General features: G+C 39.7%; 1 protein-coding gene across 1 annotated transcript in view; it reads right to left on the reverse strand.

The window, feature by feature from the left end:
* Positions 1-17,211, reverse strand: part of HSD17B3 (hydroxysteroid (17-beta) dehydrogenase 3) — a 22,809-nt gene extending 5,598 nt beyond the window's left edge. The window contains exons 1-6 of the mRNA XM_009328197.1: positions 17,058-17,211; positions 14,911-14,957; positions 8,738-8,813; positions 2,186-2,293; positions 1,368-1,435; positions 134-169 (exon numbers count right to left, since the gene is read on the reverse strand). Coding sequence (XP_009326472.1) covers positions 134-169; positions 1,368-1,435; positions 2,186-2,293; positions 8,738-8,813; positions 14,911-14,957; positions 17,058-17,211 — 489 coding nt within the window. The remainder of the gene's footprint in view (positions 1-133; positions 170-1,367; positions 1,436-2,185; positions 2,294-8,737; positions 8,814-14,910; positions 14,958-17,057) is intronic.
* Positions 17,212-18,955: the final 1,744 nt, after the last annotated feature.

Consider the following 18,955-nt stretch of genomic DNA (forward strand, 5'->3'; position numbering starts at 1 on the left):
CTGCTGAAAATTACTGTCTGCAAATAAATTAAATGAAAACACACAGGAAAGCTAGTTGGTCGCTCTTGTGTGGGAGTGATTTTTTCCAATAAAATAATTACAGATGTAACATAGATGTGAGTGTGTCACATACCTTTGTAACAGAAATAATATTGCAGTTGACAAGGTTCTGCAGGAAGCAAGAAAACAATAAGTTCATCATTAACTTCAGAGAGTTTGTGGCTTATCCAGGTAACAAAGCTAGTAATTCCAACTGAAAAGCTTTCTAGCAAGGCAGTTGCCTTTAGAGCTGCTTTGCTTGACTCTGATTGTCACTGACTGTCCCTATGATGTGGGATACTCAAATGCAGGTGAGCCCTGATTCATTTTATTTTAAACATGGCATTCAAATCTGCTTTTCCCCCCTTTGACTCTGTGCCCTCTGTTTGGCCCAGCCACATCTTTGTACGTGGTGAAACCCAGAAGGCTGGTGTCCAGGCAGTGAGGGCACCAGCAAACCAAGCTGGATGCAAACAGACAACTAATTACAGAGGTGCCAGGCTGAGACTTAGTGGCTTTCAGTGACAAAGGTAGACTGTCTGTGCAGCAAAAGCACTCCCACGTAGAGATATCCTCCCAAGACCAGCAAGCAAACACAAGCCGTAGCAGCAGCAGAGGTGCCATCATGCGGCTGCAGCTCTGAGGGAAGCAGCCTGCTTGGGGATCTCTGATTTGTAGTGGATGATGATAGTGATAGACTATCAGTGATAGACTGAATGGATCCTGAGAGACAGGTGCTAGTAAGAATTTAGAAACCCTGGGATTTTTTCGTGGCTAATACTATAGAGATAAATAACAATAAGGCAATGAAAAACTTGATCACATCCTTAATCCTGTCAAACTATTCTACATGTGTAAATTAATTTCCCCCCCAAAGTAAACTGTGTTTAAATGAGTTTTTTTTTTTTTTTTCATTTTTTTCACATACTTAAGCAATGGTGTTCCAAAGAAAGTAAGTTTTAATAATACTAACAAGAACCCGACACTTCAGCTGTGGCTGTGACCAGGCTGGACCCCATTACATTACATGTGAGCAGTGAGCCAGAGGGTCTGCTGATCCCTGCTACAACCAGGCCAGCAGCGCTCTCCCCTCTATTGCTGAGTGCTTGCTGCAATTTAGCTGAAATCTACTGTTCTTTTTCTCTTGCAAGCTCTTCTGAGCATTAAAAACAAATCAAATTATGCTCGTTCAGGCCCGGTTCTTTTCCCACTCAGCTGAACAGTTATAGATGTGCTGATTGTAGCAGGGGAAGAATCTGTCCCTTGTTAAGTGGAATTACAGTTCCTCGTTGTTATATTGGAAGTAGAAACCCACAGAGTAATCCTACCTCATCTATGTCTGGTCCATTAAGGAAACGGCACGGAAGAGGATTATGAAGCATTCCAACATTGTTAACTAATCAAAGGAAACATAATGATAAGAACCAAATCTAGACAAAGTGCATAGTTCAGCTAGTTAAACAAATGGCTTCTCCTCGAGACTCAGAAGCTTTTGAGCTCTATGTGAAGAGCAATGCTGTTTAGCATCGAGTCTTGTTCTCACTGAAGTCATCGGTACTGATCAGTACTGACTTCAGGGAACAGAAAAACAGTCTGTTGCTACACTTTGGGGTTTTGTTTGTTTGTTTGTGTTTTGTTGTTGTTGTTTCATTTGTCTCACTATTAAAAGGATGATTTTCTTTACCAAAAAAAACCCCCAACCAACCCCAAACCCAAAAAACAATTTCCCCCAAAAAAACGTTTTCATTGTTGCTGTGTGGATCATACCAATTAGTGTTAGCCACAGGCTCATTTCAGACTGAATATAAGAATTGCACACAGCTGTAAAACAATCAATAGTGAAAATTAATTCTTTCAGCCCAAACAGGGAAGAAGTCACCCCACAAGCTGAGTGCTGCTTATAAAGTGGCAGAAGAGGCTTCACAGTAAAGAAGCCACTGTACAGAGAAACAGGAAGCCTTTGGAGAATTTTAATTCACTTTTAAAACTTCTTCATGATAACTAATGCTCAAATGCATTAGGCAGCTCTATGCTTGGTTTTAAAGTGTCGGCTAACAAGTTGTTACAACACATCATTTATACAATTCTCGGTTTAATACACTGCAGCGGTAAAATACTCTTCAATTAACAGACCTTAGTGACTCACCTAGAACACCAATATCCAAGCCTTGCAGACTTTTTTCGATGTTCTCGTACACTGAATTTTTGGTGAAATCAGCTTGTATAACCTTCACCTTTTGACCTGTAGCCTGCTCTGTAATTAAGAAAAAAAAATAGAAAACCCCTTTGCATCTAACCAGAGAGAGGGAGAGCCGTAATTAAATAATGAGAGAAACAATCATATGTCTCATTTAGTAATGTCTGCTGTACAGTAAGCAATTTTTTCAACTTTCTTGCTTTAAGAAAGATCAAAACACAAGGAAAACGCTCTCACTGTACCCAGTGGTTTTCAAGGAAATGGCCTGGCAAATATAGGATGAATTTATGCCCTGAAATCAATGGAAGTTCCCTCACAAAATCTAAATACCTTCAGTAAGAAAAATACCCCAGAAATAAACAACACAGGACTTCTTCCCCTGGTTGTCATAATATTTATAAATGAACACTGTCAGCATACGTTACACAAGTGAATGTGGGTGCTGGATCCTCTACATAAGCACAGTTTTACAGAATTGTTTTAAAGTGTTTTCATGTATAAGATGAATATTTTAACATACAGAGCTTATCTTTTCATGTAGGAGGAGGGGAAAACAGAGCTGGATGCGATGCAGTATTTTCTGCATTATTTTCAAACAACTCCTCTCCTATTTTGACATTTGCACTCCTGTAGGCTGAACCTTCCCCAGGATTTTTCAGGACTAAAAGGCATTTAAGGGAGGGTATAGCTTAAATTTTACAAGGTCAATTTACACAGAAGGGAAAGGGAAATTTGTATGATTTTTCCAGTGTCATTGTTATGCAGGAGTGGAGCCCAGCTGTACATTACCATTTTTCTCAGCAGTTGATTTATTGCTCTTCATATTTTCAATGAAGTTTCATGAGGAAAAGAGGTAGAGGATCTTATTTACTCACTTTAAAGGCAATGTTCTCCTTTAAAGGGGCCCACTAAGGCCTCTTCTAACTAGATGTTCACATTGTAAATTCTTGCTACTAAACCTTCTTTCAAGTTTTATGGGCAACCTGAAATCCAGATGAAGTTTGCCGAAAAAGTGACAAGCGAAGCTTGGAAATGTCAGTAGACGATCAGATTGCAGACTCGCTGCAAGCGGCAGGAATTCAGGTGCAAGTGGATGGCAGAAAGTCTGCATTCAGTCCTGTTTGGGAAACTGTCTCTGCTTGTTTGGAGCCTGATTCTGTCATACAGGTGACAGGGAGCATTGCCTTGAATAGGAATCAGACTCGCTAATTTCTACCCAGAAATCTTGCCTCATCCCTTGCGTACATTCAGAATTTAGGAAGAGGCCTTGCACCAGCTGGAGAGCAAGGCTGACAGAAAGCTGGCTCTAAGTCCATCAGGCCAGTTTGCAACAAAACAGGGCCTGCGTTGGAGGGTGAGGTGATGTTGTTCCCTCCTTGCCCCTCACTACACTGCAAGTCTCAACCAGTTTACACTACTCAAGTAACACAAGTGGTCTGAGGAAACAGCAGGGGCTCTCACTCCAGATCTGAAATGTGGGCTGCATCTTGTGTGCAATTTTAGAGGACATCTGTCTCCGTGACAGAAGAAAGGGGGAAGGAGTGCCCTTTTTCTTGCCCTTTTTCCAAGCTGCAGTTGTGTGTATGAAAGGGACGAAACACCCTTTGAACCTTCAACCTATAAAAGCAACTCTAGTGGCAAATGACCCCCTCGTGGTCCCCGGCTCGGGGAATGGTACAACTATAAAGAAAAGGACATTGTGAGTGTAAATGCAGTGAAGGGAAAGAAGAGAGCAACAGCTGGAGCAGGCACCTACAGTGACCTTCTGATTGAAGAGCTCTATAAACAAAACGAGATGGTCTTAAAAATTGTAGTGATGTTGTGGCCATCTTTCTTGTGGGCAACAAGAAGGGCAGCCAAAACCAGAGCAACATAAAAATGAAGATCAAACAAACCATTTGGAATTTCTCTGCATCCCCTTGTCTGTACAGAACTGTACTGCTGCAACCAGCACTGTCAGCCAACAAACAAGTACTCCAGATGGCTTTCCTCTGTCTCATTTAAGAATAAAACAATATATTAAAAAACAATAAAACTATCATGCTGATAAATGAATTATCCAGGGATAGCTCTTCAGAAAATGATAACAATTCTGCAAAGGAGAGAGCCAAAAAATAATTTCCAATGTTTCTTATGTCTCTCTCTCTCTCTGTGACAAAGATTTATGACAGTCTTTGAACACACAAGCCATTCCAACTCTTTTTAAAAGTCCTAAGTATGCCAGAAGCAAAAAGCTTAGGTTTTCAAATATCAGGACAGGTTATTGTCTTTTTTAAAAATGAAGAGAAAACTAATTTAAGGAAAATTAAAAACTTGAACTGAGTTGTTTAATCTGATGTGTTATAAAATATATCATTAAGAAGGATACATCTAACTCCTTCTGTCCTCAGATCACTTGGGAATCCCACTTGTCAGATAGGATAATGTGCTGCCTTTTGAAATTTACCAAGAGGAGAATAAATCAGGGTGAAGCATGAAGTTGGTTAGGACATGCAGTCTGTCAGAAACTCTCCTTTTCTGTTTAGAGAGTTATGAAGATCTTCTGAAAACCTGAGGTAGCAAAACGAATGCCTGAGCGACACAAGAACTGATCTTTGTAGAAAGAGGAGACCCTTTTGAAGTACTATAGCAAAATTTGAATATGAAGAGAGAAGCACTCAGGCTAAGATGGCATTCATATTCAGTGGAAATTTGCAGAGAGGAGAGCAAAATGAGAAGTTATTCTAACAACAGAAAGAGGTTTAAAAAAGATTTCAGGCTGGGGAGAAATATAAAAATTTCTGTTAGATTATAAAGCACAAGTTCTGGCTACATTTTGAAAGTCTCTTGGAGAGATATATCTCCTCAGAAATATAAGATAACTCAGTTTCAGAAATAACAGGAAAATGGAGAAGAAACCAAAAGAATGAGTGTAAAAGCAGAACTGCAAAACAGGATAGAAGATACCAGAGACCACAAACTCAGTCAACAAAAAACCATGGGGATTGCTAGTAGGTACCAGAGCACTCAGAACATCGGTCAAGGCCCTGAAGTGCTCTGTTATGTAGTAGCGCATACTGAGAAAACAGCCCTGAACAATAATGCTTTACCTCAAGTGATCAGCAAGACACAACAGGCATTTTTAACAGCCTTTGAGGATGAAGGAAAGGTGTGCCAAGTGAGTTGTTTTATGCTAGTCAGTGATCTCAGCTTGTTACCTGCTTAGCTCTCCAAGCTAGTTCTGGAAGGACAAGGGGCGGAGGACACAGTAGACCAGACTGGAAACTAAACCTGGAGCAGGGGGGACAGCTAAATGAATTAGCGCCTTTACAGGTCTTAGTGGGAGCAGAACACATTTGGTTCTTGACAATTCTGTGGGGTGATTTTTATGTTCACTGTTTTATTCTACACTAACAGGCATGATTTCACCAAATCCGAATTCATTAACTGCATGCTCAGCTAGTCTAAACTGGTGTAGCTGTATTTCCTACTGCTTTCTGAGGATCGAACACCTTCTCTTTCCTTAAATACAGATTTGTTTCTTCTCAAAAAAAACCAAAACCCAAAACAAATAAAACCCAAAAAACCCTACACTTGTGAATAATTTTTATGTCTTACAGAAGTGGCTTTTATTTGTTTGGCATTAACAGCTTAACAGTACAGACCCTGGTCATATAAACAGACCCTAAAGTATAACTTTTCAGCCAGGACCTAGCTCCGTCTGTACAGCTTGCTTAGGAAGTGTAGGCAGAAGAAATAAAAAAGGAGTGCAGTTAGTAGCATTCCATCATTTCTAACCTCCTGGTTTTACGGTTTGATCAATGTTTCACAACCACAATACTAAATGTGTTAAATGAGCAGTATACCTGGTGTAATGGTCCTCTCTGTCTGCCCTCCACAAGACTTACTTTGTTATCTTTTATCTCACTCTAAAAGAGCTTTCCTGTCCGAGTGGATGGAAATCTGGCTTTCAATTCCAGTGCTTCTTTAGAGAAATGTTTTTCTTATGGTGCATTTCTGCCTGCTACAGCTCTGAGAGCTGTTCCCCAGCACACCTGTGGCCCACGGGACTGTTCGAAAGCCAAACACTGAGGAATTATCTGCACTTTAGACTCCTTTCATTTACATTATTTGGTATCCAAACTGAATGTGACAGTATGACTAGGCAAATTATATTGTCAGGTTGAAAAGGGAGGCAAGCCTTTTAATTACGGTGTCCAACTGATTGGAAAAAGATATATGGTGTAGCTGTTAAGAAAAAGGAAATACAAGTAATGTGTCCAGTCCTACAACAAATATACGCAGCCTACAACAAATTTTTTGTATCTCTCTCTCTCTGCCTTAATCTCCTTGCATGTTAGTTCAGGGTAATGATAACTGCTTGGAGCGAGACACTGCTTGTTTAAGCAGTTTAGAAAGAAAAAGTCAGTGAGAATTGGAAAATTTAGAAAACAGTAAAACCATTCTGGTTAAGTTTCTGCTTCATTTTTAGCTTCTGTTGTTTATTTACTCACATAAAATCACAGTAAGTTTAACTTTTCTTCCTTCCCAATAACTGCTTAGCTTAATTACAGTAAAGCCTGAGTCTGCAAATTGGAATCAGTGGAACGTTTCCAAAGCCAAACATAAGCCCACATCCAGAGCTCCCTGCTGATTTTAGTGGCCTCCAGATCAGATAATCTATGTTTTTCATCACTATATCTTCCTCTCCTTCTTTTTGTTTGTGTCATCTAGTTGTTGTTATGTACTCATTTCCAACCTGACACAATAAGTAACACATGAGTCACGCTGGGCTTCAGCCAAAACCCACTGAAAACAATAGAAAGATCTCACTGGGATTTGCCACCAATTTCAGCAAGCTTTGGGAAACCTCTTTATGCCCACAACCCAGCTGAACATGGTACGGAAACCTGATCGGTGTAGGCTGAGCTCCTGGGCTCACACCATCCACCTCCCCGCACCTTGGATTACATCCATAGTGCTGCTGCAGTCAGGGAAGCTTCCTCATGTGTGAAAAGTCACGGGTCGCTTTTGCACAAGGCATAGGAGTGTTTGTAGACTATCTTAGCAATGCCTTTCAGGACAGGGCAAGTCCTTCTTTACGTGTTGCTGCAGAAGTCAGCACAGTATGGCCTCAGTTAGGAAAGGGGCCCGTGGACAGCCTTATAATAAATCATAGTGCAAAGGAATTTACAGTATGTTATCTTTCTGGGCTCCACCACTTTTTTTCTTTACTTAACTATGTTAGTCTCGGGAATCTTATTGTTTTCATTCTTTCCTTCTGATTATAATTTACATGCAAAGAAACTATAAAAACTCCTTAGCCTTTTTTTTCCAGGTTTCTATTATTTTAATTCTTTAACATTTAGCTGCAAAGAAATGCAACAATGACACCAGAGCTGGCCTAATTCCCACAGAAGTTAATTTTTATGGCTGTTTACTTAAGAGGGGCTAGTGTAGGCCATAGTCACATTGGTCTCATGGATACAGCTGCTTATAGAGGCTATTCAGGGAGTTGGTGCTTTCCTCCTCTGATACCCCTTGCTTCCCAAGGGAAAACAAGTCTATCCCTGGAAAAAAAGGGAGGGAAATTGGACAGAAAATTTCAGAGCCTGATCCTTGATTTCGGTTGCTGCAGGTTCAGAAATTACAGCTTTTTTCACCCACTTCAAGTCTACCACATCCCTGAGAGATGCACTGCTCGCTCTGCAGATAAGGATCCTGGAACTGATACTCTGTTGGACCCAGCTGCCAAGCCTGCTTAAAGGCAAGTCTTTCTGACAAAGCTGTAGTCTTGGAGGGACACATGCTTAACACAGGAACCTGTGACTCAAGGAGTCTGGTGGATAGAAGCCATGAATAGAAAAAGAGACAGTGGGAAGAGTAACCTTGATTACAGCAATCTTTAACATTAATGGAGGATACAAACTCATTTGACTCCTAAAGAAATCCTAACTGTCAATCTTAATGTATTTAAACAAGACATTGCCTGCAGTAAATGGCTAATTTCCTTTGAAAGGGAACATTAATTCTAAAGATACACTATTTAATTGCTTTGTCAAAAGCCAAATGTAACTTGAAAACCTTAAAAAAAGGTACATTGATTTCATTTTTACTCCTCTGCCATGTTCCAAGAACTAGCCTAAAGGTAAGCTTTCTATCCCAAGCATAAACTGTTTCATAGATTTCTCCAACAACTCTATTATTTTATGTCCTTTGCCTGTGTTTACATATTTTAAGGGCAGCTGAAGCCAGTAAAGAACCCACATTCACCTTTTTTTTATCCAACCTATTGCACTGTTTGAATTATAGCACGTATTTTTAAGTAATCCATGACCAGCAGGCTTCAAGCAACACAGTAATACCAGAAATTATTTGTAGTATTAGAGCAACACCTGGGGCTATATCTGTAGCAATATCTGTGGCCCTCCTGTACTAGATACTGTACCAAGGAAATAGACCTCCAGAACCCTGTAAAATTAGCCTGCTAAACAGGAAGATAAGTTTGAGACAAAGACTTACCAACTTCAGAGGCTACTCTCTGCAGTTTTTCAAGAGTTCTGCTTATCATAACTATATTTAATCCACGCTTTGCCAGCTACAAGGGAGGAATACAAAAGTTGTTAGCAAACAGTAAGGTGACAGGAATCTTTACAATTTTTCCAGTTTTCCAATAAAAACAATTTTTTTTTAAATTGCTTTCGTTCACCTGTCACCTGCCTGATGGGAAAACAACAGATATTAAAACCAGAACAAACAATACTCAGGCTTCTAACAGTCTTCCAAAACATCCCCTCCACTGTATAATCTTGGACCCTTACAAGAAAAATATACTGGACAATGATCAAACCCCAATAATATGAACAAAAATAAATAATCTGAGCCAATTTCAAATGAATGAAAGTCTGCAGGGAGTGAAAGCAACGTGACATTTCCCAGAAACACATTTTTATTTCGACTGGGATTTGGGAGGCCAAATATGTTGGTGACTTCCTATTCATTTTACAACATCACCTTCCACCCGCACATTTTTTTATCCTGAGGAAGTAGATTAAGCATATTGAATTGAAGGCTCAAGAGTTTGAAAGGATTTGGACTTTATTCATATTTTTTTAATAGAAATAAAATCTCATGCAGGTCAGATGGATAAATTTTAACTTTTTTTTTATTAGATGCAAACTAAAAAAAAAAAAAAAAAAAAAAAACCAAGGAAAATAGGTGAAGTCCATGCATAAAAATTCATAATACAGTCACTCAAATGTACATCCACAGAGATGTTGGCAACAGTTGAAGTTTATAGCTGCAAACACTATTGAACACAGCAGTCCGTTTATAGTCAGTTTGGTATTACCACGTGCAGAACAAATGCAGAACAAATAGAGAATGTTTTTCTCTTGTTTTCCCGAGGCCTGCCATTCCCATCAGTTAAAGAGTTTTAGGCAAAGCTTGAGAGAGAAACATGGCCCCAGCTTGTGAAACTAAGTTATTAACAAGCAGAAGCTGAACGGCATTGTGTGCATAAAGAAAGGAAAGATAAAGCTGAAACTAGAAAAATGCCCATGAGAGCAAGGAGAAAGAGAGCTAAATTAGCACAAAAGATAAAGCCAATGTCATCTGAAAGTACCAGGTTTGCTTCACCAGAAACTAACTGGTGAAGCCCACACACTGAAGACTCATTCATTTCCATAGCTGACTTCCTGCAACACTTTCTCCTTAAATCTATTTGAGGGAAACAGTTTGTTCTGTTGGGCTCTTCTGAAACAATGCAGAGAATGTTAAGGAATAAGGACCTTTGTTCAAAAATTCACTACATCCACAGCACGAGGGGTTGACTGCCTATTAAATGTATCAGCCACAACCATTTGCATTTTCAGCACAAAGACCATGCTCACAATTCTGTGCTTTTGGAGACCCTCTCGCATAATTGACAGGTGCTCCAAAGAGACCTGCACAGACTTAGACACTCGGGAGTTTCGAAAGCTTATTTTAAGGGCTCCATTTTAAGTTCTCAGGAAGAGAGTTGTAATTGCCTACATACTGGCAGATTTCCCTTTGTCCACAATGAGCTTGACTCAAGCCATTTCCAATTGGAGACATGGTCTCTGTTTCCATGGCCACTTGCTCCTTTCAGCCATTCAGGGGTGTTCAGATGGGGATTATATTAATTTTTGTGCCTTCAGACCCCAAACCAAATATCAGCCATGTCATACACAGAATAAAAACAAATTTCTGCTTCACTGGGCTTCTCAATATCATCTCAGCTATGTCTCCTAAAACCTAAGTAAAAAACAATTCCTGTGGCTAAGATTGCATTGTACTTCAGCAAAAAGCACATGTTTGTGGCAATCTTATAAAACTGTTAACCATCAGGTGAGAGGACTCTCCCTTGCTGCTGTATACCAGACTAACCAGAAGTATAAGGCTACACACCTGACTACTCTTTTTTGCTTCCTCACCCACAAAGAAACATGCATCCTTTTCAGAAATAGGTTTTGTAGGACCCTCAAGCAAACAAAAAGAACTGTGTGTAGAAAATAATTTCCTGTCCATCCACAGCAAAGATTAAATCAGTTTTAACACTATCGCACTTCAAATAAAGGTCACTTCTGGTGTAGAAGTCTTTAAGACAAAGCATTTTCCTAAAATAAAATGGTTTTGACGTTAGAGGATGGTATTTCCCCTGACAGTTAAGAATAAGCACTGGCTCCCAGCAGGGTAATGTGAAGCTGCTTGTGTTAGGAAATCCTGACTCCCAGTGGCAAAGGACTAAAATGCTCCTGAACCTCTCAGACTGCTAAAATGTAAGATCAGTATTACCAACTCCGGCCATAACTAATTATGACAACTTAGCATTTAGAAATGGGGCTAATAATGAAGAAACGTCAAGCAGGATCTGCACTCTGTAATTTCACAAACTGTTAAAAATTTAAGCCAACATTAAATTATTATAAAGTCACTCCGCATTTTCTAACATATTTTTGCAGCTCAGTCTGAGGTGAATTTTTAAAGAATAAAGCTTCATGAAAGGCAAGACACAGGTGTCAGATTCAAACCATGCGTGTAACTTCTACAGTTACACTGACAAATTGGTTATACTATACATGGATCATTAGATATAATAATTTAAAATCCCTAATAACTGTATTAGGAATAAGCTGTAAGCTGCATACTGTAAATTTCTACCTATTACAAAAGAGACTCTTCTCTCTTCTCCAGGATCATGCTGATACGGCCTCAGTGCTTCACCCCTTTTCTTTCCTTGCCTGGGGTTCAGACCTGTAAGGTCTCTATGATTCAAATCTTTCAACCCTTTTTGGTCCAGCAGACCAGGACTGAAACAACAGGAGAGAAGGATTCTGTAAGCTTTCTGCTAGCTCTGCACCTGTGCAACACAAGAAGAATAGCAGTATTTCCAGGCATAAATCCAGGACCAAGTGGAGAAATTAGACTACATATGCAAATGGAGCAGGAAAACTCAGATCATATTTAGCTTGTATTATATTGCTGGTAATACTACTCACAATTTCAGGAAATGAAACAAAGGTTTAAGATTTGAGAAACTGTTGCATTAATAAATGAATGCAGTGCCTGTCTCAAAATGGTCTGCTAAAACATTGATTTAGACACAAGCACTGGCCTGACTTATGAGAGTTGCGAACTATTGACGGTAACAAAAATGGTGACCATGCGAGCCACCAACATCCTGCTTGTGCCCTGACATCAGATGAGAAGTGTGCAGAGGTTAAACCATAAGTCTCAGAGTATGGCATGGCCTCATCCACAAATGCAGTATGTTTGAGGTGCTAAGCCAGTAACTACATCTGTAGTTACTACAGTAACTGCTACAGTAACTACATCTGTAGTTACTACATAAGAAAAAACAGAACAAACAAGACTGCACCAGTACCTGAAATGCTAACAGGTGAGTAGGGATGTGACAGCCTAGCAGCACACTCACAGTTGACTTATTTTTGTTCCATGTTACAAGTTTGGCGAGTCTAAACCCCATCAGCCCAAGAACGAATGGACCAAATCTAACAGAAACCTGGCTTTTGAAATAAGTACAGCAAACTAGATCCAAAATCCCAGTACTCTGACATCACAACAGTCAGTTAAAAGGTCGGGGTCTTTATGCTCAAGAAGGCCAGTGGTTCAAAATCACCCTGATGTGCTAGAAATATAGACAGAGACTTCATGGAAGCCTGGACTTCCGTGCAGAAGAGGATAAGCTCAAGTTGTGTGTGTCCTTGCCTCTCAACGCAAGCTCAGAAAACAAAAGGGACGATAGTTTGCTCTGACAAATCTGTGTCCTGGCATCAACAAAGTAGTATTCTGAGACCTCACAGCTGCCGGGCTCTTCACACAGCCCCAGTCAGCTCTTGAGCTTAACAGATTTTGCAGAGACCTGTATTTAGCCATAAACCTTGGAAACAAGGGTACTGAACCAGTAAATAGTGTAATCTTTGCCTGGACCTCAGTTTGCTGGGTTTTACCCAATGAACCACCTACTGAGATTTCCACATAAAACACTGAATAGAGAAAGTCACATCACACTAGCCTTCCAAAACACAAGAACTGCTCTCCTTATTCTCCTATACTGTATACTACCGACAAGTGTGGAGCACTTACATTAGTTTGTGATTCGTTATCAGCCCATGCCTGAGCTCAGGATGTCAGAAAGAGATTCATCACCTGGTGTCAGAGCTCAAACTCTAGAAGAACAGACACTGTAGCCATCAAACAAGGCTTGCCTTCACATCAGCCCATAACACCAGAGGGACTTACGCCAGAAGAACATCAGAGAATTTTGTACCCTGACATCAGATCAGCAAGACAGTAGTGCTGAGCCAGAAACTCCAAAAGTACGCAGACATTAAAACAGCAGGGTCAGATTTATTTATCCACAAGCCACACACAAGTGTGTGCTTCGACCTCAGCCAGCCAGATGACATGCCAAGCTGTGAACTCGTGTGGTGTGGGCTCGGATCTGCCCCACAGAGCAGTAGCTGAGCACAGCTTCAATCAAAGGGACCACCTGGGGAGGAAGGTATGTCTCAGCATGGATAAAGATGGCTCTCAGTCATCCCACAAAAGCCAAAAATAATGAACAAATGTTCCACAAAATCTAGCCAGTTGCAGCCAAGTTTAAAAAAAAAAAACAACACAGTAGTTGTTTCATTTTTTCTCATGGTGTAAAGCAGCCATTCGCATGCTATAACTGGCCTCTTAAATGGGATTTACTCTTGCATAACCCGTATAGCACAAAGGAAGCAGAACAATGACAGAAGCTCTGATCTAGACATTCACAGGTGCCTGCAGCCTTCACATGGATAAGGTATCACCAGGTGCTCACACACGAAGTTAGTTCAGCAAGCTGCATGTGCATGTGACTACACCCAGAGGCATGGTGTTAAATAAATGTTTAAACATTTCTGATGTTTCCTCTCCCTGTCTTGATCCCCTCCTATTCCCCCCCGACCTAAGTATTCATCAGACCCCTTCCCGTTTGCTCATCACTACAGCAACTCAGTGAGTGGACAGAAGGCAACATTTTTCCTTTTTTCTCACAGGAGAGCTTGTGAGCTTTATGACAACTACACGAAATGTTAAACTATAATAGCTGGTATTTGTCTTTGTGCTTCCTACATTCAATACACTTTCAAAAGTAGTTATTGTATTGCCACTCCCAGTAAAGAAAATCATGAGGTAGGTACTTAAACAATGCATAAACTTAAAAGACTAGCCTAAAAATCCTGTAAATTAATTCAAAAGAAACTCATTTTCCTTCTCTGTGAGATATATTTTATAATGTACGAGCAGAAGGCATCACATCTAAACTCTTGCATATTACAGGCTGCTAATTTTCACCTGGTCACCTCAGCTCTGAAGACAACAACTCATGTTTCATTGCTGTTTAGTTTCTAGAAAGGGAGCCAGTTTTGAATGAAGACACCAAAGAGACAATCTACTGTTCAGTCACTATCACTAATAGCAAGGCTGGTACAAGAGGGTGCAAGGCCACCCTGCCTTCAGCGTTGATTATCATGGGTGAACAGAGAGGGACTGCTGTAGTGACTCTGCACAGCGGCAGCTAAAGGGTCAGCACAGAGCTCCTCTCTCCTTCTGCAGGCTCCTAGAGCCACCGATTCTTAATTAAACCATTAGGCTTCCTTATAATTTCCATAACTTGTAGTTTATATTAATTTACCCAGATTTCTCCTTTATTTGTTGTTTGAGATATATCTTTAAAAATGTGTTTGCAAGTGTAAAGGCTAGAAAATTGTATTTTGTGTGTTAATGCTGGACCACCCCACTGAAAGTCAAAAAGCAGATCAGCTGTGAAACTGGGTAAAAAATGACAACATAGGTGTCCTCCTACCCTGGACAGAAAATACAAAATCTTTTGATTACTCAATGTTTCCATTTTATTTCCTTGGTCTGATGAGACCATTGAAGCATGAATGACTTTCCTCTGAAATGCAGTACCAGTTTTCTTTCAGAACTTGATTAATGCTATTCTGCACACACAGAGGAGAAGGACTAGTACCGTGTTTGCCACAGTGGCTTTGAATCCTAGAATAATTTTACTAACTTGCAGAGACTTGCAGGTTTTACTAACTTGCAAGACCCCTTGATGAAGGGGTAACAATTGCCATTTTGTTAAAATAAACTTAAGGGTAAGTAATCTTTCTTACCTCAAAGGAATATGCTTTTCCAAGCCCATCTCCTGCTCCTGTGACCACTGGAGAAAGTAAAAAGAAGAATCAGGATTACATTTGTAAGCTCTGCTTAACTTGTTCTTTCTTGAATTCTTTGATCTTCATCATCCGTGTTTCCTGAACATTGCAGCCTAAATGCTTCTACTAAAGCACAGAATCAATCTTTTTAAAAATTTACTTCCTTCTGACTTTTTCATCTTTTTGTTACTTCATTTAGCACATTTTGTCTTCAAAGCAAATCCCTCCCCACAGTAACCTATCTGATGCAGCAGGTAGTTATTGCTGTCATTTTCAATAGGGAGACGCTCAGCAACAAGTCAATTGCCTAAGAGGTGGTAGAATTTTCTTCCATACACATATTTTCACAAGTTCTGCTTTGCAAGTTTTTCACTTATATGCTGGTGGCAGAATGGTAGGTGATAAGGACTAACTGGTGACCGAAGCTGATATAATAACACTTTCTCATACAAGAAATCTGTACGTAAGGAAACATCACAGCAAACTTACCACCATCTATAAAACATTCTTCCTTCAGAGCTGTCCTGTTCATTTTACCTTTAGATTCAGTGTTACTGGGAAAGTAAACAAGCTTCGGCATTTGTAAAGCACCCTGAACTTTAAATGTTACGCAAACAAATACTAAAGAGGAACTATAGAAAGAAAATCCTTATCACCTTAGAAATAAAGAAGAAATAAATAAAGTAGGAAAGCACTAAAGCAATTCCAAGGTAAACCTGGTAAGCTTTCAGAGCAAAATTGAAAATGAGTCAGTATCTGAAAAATGCAGGTTAAGGACTTCTAAATTGCAAGAGACTCTGGGGAAGCAAGGTGATTTTGAATGGTTAGGTTTGTTGCCAACAGAAGAGCAATTACTCTCTCATTTCACAGAGAAAAGAGACCCCTCAGTGAAGCAGCAGTGGATCTTCAGCTCTCTAGCAGACCTGCAGATGAAAAGCATCAGTCTGCTGGAAAACAAGCTTCCACCTCCCAACTTTAATCGTCATGATTCTCAGGATCTCATGTGCCATGTGATACAGCAAATCATCCAAGCCTTATGAATTTTACTGGGCCCAGAAGACTTTATGTTTATGAAAGGACAGAGGATAACAGGTCCACCGAAGGAAACTAGTCTCTCAGCCTTCAGTGGAAACAAGGATTTTACACAGAAATTTCCACGCGCTGCCCCTCACCTCACACACAGGACGGAGGTCCCTGCCTCACTTAAATCAAAATGAGACCTACGTATTGCTTCAGAAACAGCTGGTATTCAGGCAGGCCTTCTGCAAAGCAGTGGATTTCATTTCTTATTAACCCACTGTGAGATGTGCTTATTAAACACATACTCAATCCAGACACATCAAGTCCCTAATGCGGGGGAAAGGAACAAAGCACAAGAGTACTGTTCAGGTCACTTCTTACCAAGATGCCACCATCAGTGACATCTGTAGCCCAGGAACTGTAGTACTGTAGTACTACTACTACTGTAGTACCTGTTCATTCTTGCTTAATACTGATAATCTAATATCAGTAGGAAGAAGAAGGTGTTTATTAAACATTTCTGACATTTTATGAGAATGCATAATATCTTTAAAAAAGTACTGCCAAGTTGCAGCCTTTGAAGTTTTTAGGCTAGAGTAGATTTGGCTCGTTAATGATACCATGAAGGATAGGTCACCAATTCAGAAAAAACAGATTGGAGGAAAGTCACCAGGAACAAAGAAAAGTTGCTTTGAAGAGTGGAAACCATATGCTAGACATAAACTAGTTGCTTCACATATCAGGAAACTGAGGATATAGGCAATGCTATTAAAACTAAAGCATTTGCAGTAGAGAAAAAACATCAGAAGTAGGAATGGGGAGAGAATTCACATCTATACACCAGGTGCATGAGCTGTTAACAGTTTGACTATTTTTCTATTCTCCCCAAGTACGCAAAAACTTCAGGCTCATAAACCCAAAGTTACTAGGAGAAAACAAAAAGGAATTAATCAAACCACACCTGGTGGAAACGGTGTTTTGTTCTGAAGGGACAGGGTAAGAAAATGCAAGGAAAACCTCTCCCGATTAGTAATGTAACAATCCATCACTCAGTTACAAGAAGAAGGTGAGGAAGTTTCCTTTACCTGCCCATTCTCCCATCGATCGAAAGAAAGTCTGAGGCAAAGCACTCCAGATATGTGGGAAAACATATTTCATAAATCTGATGCATTTTACCAGAGTACAGAAACAGATCAGACCCCCAATAAGAGTGAGTAGCTGATGCTGGAACGCTTCCATGGCGAGCGAAGGCAGTGAGCTAGTATGAATCAGTCGCTCTCTCCCCGGGAAATGCCTCTTTCCAGCACGCTGCTACTCGCTGAGCACTGGGAGAGAAGTGAGAAGTCTAATCAAATCACGTGATTTTCTTTTACCAAGAAATGTCCAGGGTTTAGATTAGAATAACATCTCTACATTACACCCAGATTTGTAAACTACTGAAAAAATCCAAACTAAACAATGATTTCTGGTGCTTGCTTTAGAGAAAATGTTTCACTCCTTTTCTGGAAACTACCCAAGAACAAAAAGAAAAAAAAATATTTTTATTGTCATTGTTTAGGATTCACAGAGACTAAAGATGCGTCTAAAACAAAACCCTGGATAAGAATACTCCAAACCTTGGGGATAACACGCATCAGCACTACTTCTCAGAGTGCTGAAGAGTTAAACTCTAGCCCAGACACTGCCAGGGCAAGTTCACACCGAACTTGTGCAGAGGCCAGAAACATAGATTTATCTACAAATTCGAAGACAAAATAATGAAAGGTTGCTAGTTATCTAATTATTTCTATACGGAAAAAGCAATATTATATAACTTTTCAAAGGGCTTTCTGAAAAGAGGTTAGTATCATTGCACCCATTTTACAAATGGTGCGATTATGGCATGAACAAGTGCAGTAATCTATTAACAAGGGAATAGGACTTTCAGCTTTTCTGAACAAAGTATGTTTGAACTAGTATTAAAGTTGAGGACATGTATCAAAACCTTAAGGGGAAAAAATGCTTACAAGAACTGCAAGACAAAGATGAAATCAATGAAATTCAGACTTCAAGTGATTAAAAAATTTTAAAAAGTTAACACATGGAATTTCTCAGGGAAGGCACAGAAACAACCTTCAGTCTTCTTCAGAGTGGCAATTTGAAACTACCCATTTTTTAAAGATCAGTTTAAACTGGAGAAGAGGAACACTGATGCACTTAGGTAAAATAAAATTTGTCTATATATTTTAATGACATTCTTCCACATTTAACACGAATCATCTTGAAAATTTAACCTAAATCTGACACCCAGAAATCTCCAACTGAAGAGTAGCAATATATGTCGTGCCACATTATTGACACCTTCAGCTAGAAAACCATAATAACTACTGTTTCCTACACCATAACACCTCTTGTTTTATCCCATAAGTAAGGCCAGTCAGATCAAAAAAGATTTTAATATTAAATTTCAAAAAATATTTACATATAATCACAAATTTCCCAAAGAATCACTCACTATTCAAGGAACACTTTAAATTTGAACAAGTTGCACTGTGTTCTTCATATGCAACAATGATGCTGAATACCTCCTTCAAATGAAAAAGAAAAAAAACACTTCTATTTGATGATGGAGTCAAAGTGCACACTTCCATAGCTGCCAGTCTTTTCTTTTGCACTTCCAGTTCTGCCCATGCTCCCCTGACATTTTCTTTTCCGCAGGCCGGTAACAAGTCTGAGATATGCTTACAGTACTTCATGGGCCTAATATTTGTAAATCAGGCTGAGATACTGAGAGGAAAGATGATAAATTCTTATGAATGTGAAGATTTGTTCATCCAGCCCAGTCTAAGTTTTTTTCCCCGAGGTATTGCTTCTCTGACTTTCACAGGAATCATTGCAAAAACCTTGCACATTGCATGGGTAGAAAGCTTCTTTGGGTGACCACCGTACTTTTTCTCTATTAACCTCATTCCATTACAGCTAGCCCGCTGCTAAGCAATCCCTA

The sequence above is a fragment of the Pygoscelis adeliae genome, unplaced genomic scaffold (genome assembly GCF_000699105.1).
Source record: "Pygoscelis adeliae isolate BGI_AS28 unplaced genomic scaffold, ASM69910v1 Scaffold45, whole genome shotgun sequence".
Lineage (NCBI taxonomy): Eukaryota > Metazoa > Chordata > Aves > Sphenisciformes > Spheniscidae > Pygoscelis > Pygoscelis adeliae.